This window comes from Henckelia pumila, chromosome 4 (assembly GCF_033568475.1).
Source record: "Henckelia pumila isolate YLH828 chromosome 4, ASM3356847v2, whole genome shotgun sequence".
NCBI lineage: Eukaryota > Viridiplantae > Streptophyta > Magnoliopsida > Lamiales > Gesneriaceae > Henckelia > Henckelia pumila.
In genome coordinates, this window is record NC_133123.1 from 155,058,746 (window position 1) to 155,065,944 (window position 7,199).

Sequence of the window (7,199 nt, forward strand, 5' to 3'; positions counted from 1 at the left end):
CAAGATGACACAAATTTTCTTCTCCATTTTACCCCTGTTCATTGAAAGTTCTCTACACAACTTTCCTTTTTTTTTGGCAAAATAACATTTTGACAACTTCCATAATTCTAATTTCATCACATGTCTCTCTCACATGTCTTCCAAACGAACGTTCTTTCTCCCAAACCAGAAATAAAAAAACAAATTTTATTAAAAAAATGCTGTAAAAGCACGCAACGCGTGCTTCGGATCATTAGTAATAATAATTGTGGAACCACTGTCTCATTTGGCTCCATCCCAGGTTGTAAACGTTGGTTCAAATTTTTTTATTATATAATTAAATAACGGAAATTTTTTTTCACAAATATACAAGCATCACGATGATACATGTTTTTTATGAAAGTTGTACCCTTCATGGTGACACATTGGACATCATCCTATAGTTGGTGAAATTATGAAAATTTTACCCTTCGTAGTGACATATTGGACAATAATATCATATAGTTGGTAAAATGTTTATTACCATATGATTCTATAAGTAGGGCAATGTATTTTCAAATATAAAAAAAGATTAAAAATTTCATATAAAATACAAATAATATGAAAACTAATTGTACAAACAGGAAACGCATACACAAAAGCACGGTTACCTCCGAAACAGGGAGAGACGTTATGGCTCGACCCGCCTGTTTGGGAACTACACGTATACAGTGCTGTCGGACTATTAATTTTACCCATACAAACGAATCCATTGGAATTCTATTTCGACCATTTATTTAAAGGTTAAATGTTTAATACTTTGAATAATGAATAAGTTTTAATGTGAAAATTTAAAACTTCACATGGACCAAAGTAATAAGTGGCATGTGATGTGTTGGCCCCATCACTGCAGAGAAGAATTTATGCCTATTTTCATGCCTTAGGCATTGTACAAAAGGACCTCCATAAAAATAAATAATAACTTCTTACTCATTTTGACTGGCATGTTATTTAGTTTTACACCCCCTTATTTTCTTATATTTACAATTCCTCATGCTTCTTGAACACATCTATTATTGATCTCAAATCTCAATATGGTTAGGTCTTTAGTTCTTGAATTATATGAAAACTGCATTGCCTTTGTTGGTATGGAGTAAATAATCTTGGATTTTCTTGTCCCACACAAAATTAGGATTTGGGCACTGTGGGATATTTCTGGATAAAAAAGATTTAAAAATGATAACCATTAAAAAACACACAATTCTTCTTCTTCATCATCATTTTTGCATATCCATCATTATGTGTGTACTTTGGATCAGCATTAAACCATCAGCGAAATGGTCTTTTTACAGCCTAATAATCTCAAATACAAAATCTCGTCCTAAACATGAGACTTTGGTGACCGTGAACGGTTTTCCTACAAAAACAAGGGTTGAGTGAAGCTGAAGATAGAGAAAATACCAAAAAGAAAAGGGAGAAAAATTAAAATATTATTTGACTTCATAGTTCATATTGATGTTGCGTTTTTTATGAGCAAAACCTAAGCCACATGCAAAAAAAAATTAAAATTGTAGCCTGGATTCTGGAAGTTGGCATTGGGGCGGGGTCCAGCTAGATTTTGTATCGATTCGGATCTTCAATTGGGGTACGGGTACGGGTACGGGTTGGATGACCCTACGCGGGGAAACTTGAGTTCATCAACGGTTGAGATTTATTGGGCCATATTCGACTCATCTATGACAAATAAATCTTGGCCGTCCATTCTAGTCGGAGCTATTATTGGTACCCACGGCCAGCATTTGGTAAGCGTGGATGGACCCGGCAAATATGAGGACAAATTCTAGTGGTAAAGGGCGGGAGAAACTTACATTTTTTACAAAAATAAATTAAATAATACAGAACTCTAATTAAACTCCTACACGAAAATAAAATCATTTCTGGAACATTCAATTAAACCATAGATCGAAAATTCGCATGAATTGAAATTTTATTGCTAAAAAATATAATCCATTGCTTGAATTCCAACTTAGTAACTTCATATTTATACGTTGTGCAGCAGAAATTTGACAAAGACATACATGCAACTGCTTCACTTCACTCCCAAACTATATCTTGTCGAAATCATCGTCAAAGTCGTCGCCAGCATCATCTGAATAAAAAATTAAAAAGATATGGCTCAGCAGAGAGTAAAGAATAGTACAAATTAGGAGGCAAAAGCAGAAATCAATATAGATTGTGATATGTTCGGACACAAAAATACCTGGACCATCATCGCTATCCTCGAGGTCTCCGAGAAGAAAAACATCTAAATCTTGTTCAGAAGTTGGTGATTTAGAATTATTGCTAGTTTGTTTTGAAATCCCCTCTCCCTTTTTAGATGATGTTGCGTTGGATGAAACCTCCTTCACTTCAGTATCTTTTGCCTTTTCCTCAGATTTCAGCTTTAACTCATCAAGGTATCTTTTTTCATACCTATAGCAGATTTAAGGTAGACAAGTTCAAGGTAGAGCCAACTGATTCAAGATGCGTCATACATACATACATATGCAAACAAAAACACCAGATCACAGATGCAGAGAGAAAGCTAAAGGAGTTCTCTGTTCTCTGTAGCAAGAGTTAACACATTGATATGGCTCCGCATCATGACCATGCCACACGCTGAAAAATCTTAGGAAAGAAACCAATGCTACGAATAAAAGAATATACAATAGGCTTTGATAGACCAGAAGGGTTCAATACGAAGCCTGTTCAATCAATGACTCAGTGAATTTCGTAATTCAACTATAGTATCTACATGCAGATAATATTAAATGAACTAGATAAAAAAATTTACAAGTAATTCAAGCCAGAAGGTCCCAACCGGCAACCACCACGACGAGGAATATAAAAGGTAATGATTTCAGAAATGAAAATGCTGCCGAAAGTTGGCAAAAGTAGTAATATATCCATCTCAAAGATAAAACTTGACGATGTCCAACTGTTTTTCAAAATTTCCGATAAGCACGAAATAAAGAACTTTTAAGGGATACACGATGATACAGGTAATGAAATATAAAGGAAAAACAAACCAAATACCAATCTCATAATCTCAGGTGAGATTTCCCCAGAAAACAACCAATGAATTGAATATAGAGAGAGCCTCCACTTACAAAGTGATGATCGTCCCAGTTGAGAAACATGCTAGGCCAGATAAGTCAAACTAGAAACTAATGAACAAAGAAAACTGAGGTTGCTTATCATTCAAATGAAGAGATTCAGAAATGAAAGTTGATGACTAAATTTCCAGAGGGTAATGGGTTGATTCCCTAGGCACAAGCCATTGCCTAACAGCTCAAGCTATATCATTTCCTTCAAATTACTCAGTACTTACCATGAAGGCTGCCAGGGAAGTATTATAAAACAGAATTAAATGTATGTATATAAAATTCGAACAGCTAAAAAATGAGCTTACTGCTTCTGTAGCTTAATTTTATTAGTCATTTGAAGAAAATAAAAGAGCACCACTCATCTGTTTTGCCACGAACACACAGTTTCCGGTACAATCACCTTTGCCATTTAAAATCTCAAATGAAAAGAAAAGGGTGATAAAACTTTCCAAATCTTTTTTTTTTATATATCACATAGATGTTATTTTTTTGGTGAGGAAGCAAATTCTTTGTTTTTTAACTGGCTGACAGTGATACTTGTAACACTGCATCAACCCCACCAACAAATGATAAATACATCATTTTTCTGAGATAATTTTGAATTCAATTTGGCAAAGTTTTGTTAAGCAAGAAACAGAACGATTCATACGATTTGAGACAACATAAAAAGATCCTAGCATCCTTCCTCGCTCATTTATTAGTTATTACCTATTGAGAATCTCACAAATTCTTAGATCAAATATGTAGATACAAGAATACCAAAGAACTTAAAACATATATGAAAAATAAAATTGGATATTTAAATGATGAGTTTGATAGTTAATAATACTGCAAACAAATTTCTTTCATAAAGGCCACTGCTATGGGGAAGTAACTTACGGTGCCACGTGACTGTTAACAAGAATGAAATATATCCTCCAAAACTTCCTCTCTTTCATCGCTTTTGGGCATAATTGATACCTTAGTTTTGACATCTCCTGAAAGATGGGGAAAAATGAAGTGAGAATTGAACCAAACTGATGTTGGGGCACTGCTTGAGGCCATTTTCGATTAATTCATATTCGACCATATCAGGACTGAAATATTTGCATGCACGCTCTGCCTTTCTCCTTCTCAAGGTTGTTTACATGACACATAATATTTTGCGGTGCCAAAATCAATGATAGGTAAAGCATCACAACATTCATATGAATTCATAAACACGCGGATAGCAAAAATGCTGTTGAATTTAGCGGGAACTTCAATGTACTCATCCATGCCATGTTAAGAACATATTCACACAATTTTTTATATTTTGTACAGCCGTACAGGTTAAGGTCGTGCTTGAAGTTAGGAATCTTAGCCCTTCAGCCAATTTGTAGTTGAGCATATTCCGAGCTTGAGTTCAAAGAATAACCAAACAATTTTGTCATGAGATGAAATTTAGGTTAATCGTTAATTTTAAGGCAACAGTGCAAGAGGATAAATTTCATTGATTATGAAATAATTTAAAGTTCGATCATCGTATACTAGTACAATATTCATCCACGTATAGATAAAATAACAATGAAATCCCCAAGCCAGTCCATAAACTTTCAAAACATAAAATAAAAACTCTAGCTCAGCTCATTTTCTGAGTGGAACATCTACAAATCGAAAGTTTTTTTTATTTATTATTATTATTTTTTTTTAGGTCTCTCCTCTTTAGCCACAAAAACAAACCAGAGGCAAGAAAAATCTAACCTTCACCGTTGAGAGAACAAGTTTTGCATGTTTCTCTTGCCATTCATTGAGATCCTGTCGAACATTTGAAATTGCAGGAATATCTGACATCTCTGAATCATCTGCATATACAAAATGGTAACATATATAAGCTTTTGCCTCAAAGTCAATCAGCCCTTATGAAATGAGATGGCGATTTTGGTACACCAATAGTCCAAGTTGATTGATCTACCCTTCTTCAAAAAATTGCATGATTTAAAGTTAAATTTACCCAAATGGTTAAAGCCCGTCGGCGAGAAAATGCAAAATAAGTTCGTGAAAGTTGCTGAGTGCTTCTGGCTAATCCTTGAGATTTAAAGTGCCTTCTCTTATTTTACTTGTTTTCTTTCATTGTCAGTTCCAGAATTTCTCCTGTTATTTGACCTATTTGACTCGACACTACATTTGAGTAGCAGCATGCATTCCCCGAGACTGCTATACATCAGCGTGCAGCCATTAAGGACTATAGTTTGATGCTTATAGACAACATAACCAAGATCTAGTTATGCTACAGATATCCTTTTATGTCATTCATTAACTGTGTGATGTGACCTCTGGAGATGACATCAATCACATACATATGTAAATCAGATGAAGTCCACCGAAGCAGGTGTTCTCTTTGTTCCTCATTGACTGTCTATGCATTAATTTTCACCTGTAGTTTGGTTTGGATGTCACATATTGATATTGATGTTTAAATTGCATCCTATTTTGACATTTGCCTTTTGTCTCATCAATAAATCAAAACTTCCTAGGACCTGACATGGAAAGGAAGAACGCCATACAGATTAACTTTCAAGATGGACCTATGCATTAATAGTGCACCACCATTAGTGTGACTCTTAACAATAGCATAAATATAGCAGTGATCGAACTACAAATAGTATCCACTGAGTTCTTTCCGTGCCTACTCGGAGACAAAAACCACATTTGTTAAAACAGGATCAATTCTCCAAAAAGCAGCAGCAATCGAAAGGTAAATTCGACAACCTTATCTAATATTTTGATTAAACACGCCAATAGATGATTTTTCCAGTCCCGAGGAATTCATTTCAAAATGAAAAAAACGCATTTATCAGCACATAAAAAAAGCAGATAGATCAGGCAGTGAATGAAAGAACAACACCTTCAAGCGGGAAATCCTGGAAAGTACCGATCGTAATCCCTTTAATGAAATCCCTCAAATCATCCGTGATCCCAAACTTGTCCAGATCAGCAGCCTCATTGCCCTTGTGAGGCGAATCCACGAGATTAGTGAGCACGGTGGCGGCAGGGGGAATCTGAGCCGTGAGCTGATCGGCGCGCTTCATAGCCTCAGCGGCGAATTCCTTGGACTTCTTCGACGCCTCGTTTGCAAACTCCTTGGACCGCTTGGACGCCTCCGTCGCAATCTCCTTGGACCGCTTGGACGCCTCCGTCGCCATCTCCTTGGACCTCTTGGACGCCTCGGTGGCGAACTCCTTGGATCTCTTGGACGCCTCGGAGACGACGTCGGAGAAATTCATGGAGCCAATGCCTTGCGTCAGCTCCTGAGATCTCTTGGCGGTCTCCTCCGCCAAGCTCCGAGCTCTCTGCCAAAAATCCATGGCGGACAATTCGCAGAAACGGAATCCAGCAGCTGGATTTTACGATCAATATGTGCGTATATATATTGTTTGAAGAGTGGACCAAATAGGAGAATGAATGAAAGTGGGGAACCCAGACTCAACGTAATACTCCCTAGTCCCTCCGTACCATATATATCCTATTATTTGAATTTTTATACAAATTAAAGAAAAATGGATTGAGAAAGCAAATTTTATATAAATTTCATATTTTATCTTTATTTAATATATTAAAAAATAATTGCACAATTTTCAAAGTGTAGTTAATAGAGATATATTAGTAAAGAAGTGTAAAACAATATTACTAAATATGGTATATGACTATATATTTGTGACAAATAAAAAAAAACATGAACAATATAATTAAGACGGAGAGAGTAATATATTGTAATAAAAAATAAATAAAAAATAATAGTTAATATAAGATTTGATTTGATTCATATATTATAGTTTGTTTGATTTGATTGATTATATATTATATGAAAATAGTAAATTATTATTTTATTTTTTTAATAATTAAAAAAATATGAATAATATTATTTATAAAGGATAATATATTAATTTAAATTCAATGATTTAATTGATATAAGATAAATAATTTATGATTTGATTGATGTGAGATAAATAATTGGAAAATGGATAAATAATATGATAAAAAAACGTGATATATAATATAATTTATAGAGAGATTAATTATATGTAACTTCAAACACACATTAACCGTCCTGGCACTCGTAAAACATGAAAATGA

The 7,199-nt window shown here is 34.7% G+C and overlaps 1 protein-coding gene across 1 annotated transcript; it reads right to left on the reverse strand.

Annotated features, from left to right (window-relative positions):
* Window positions 1–1,927: 1,927 nt before the first annotated feature.
* On the reverse strand, window positions 1,928–6,538 carry LOC140865821 (uncharacterized). The gene is made up of 5 exons (XM_073270608.1): window positions 5,971–6,538; window positions 4,827–4,927; window positions 3,984–4,081; window positions 2,219–2,430; window positions 1,928–2,107 (listed from the first exon to the last, which is right to left on the reverse strand). Exons 1-5 carry the CDS (start codon window positions 6,428–6,430, stop codon window positions 2,064–2,066), a joined length of 915 nt encoding a protein of 304 aa, XP_073126709.1. The 5' UTR covers window positions 6,431–6,538; the 3' UTR covers window positions 1,928–2,063.
* Between the last annotated feature and the right edge of the window lie 661 nt (window positions 6,539–7,199).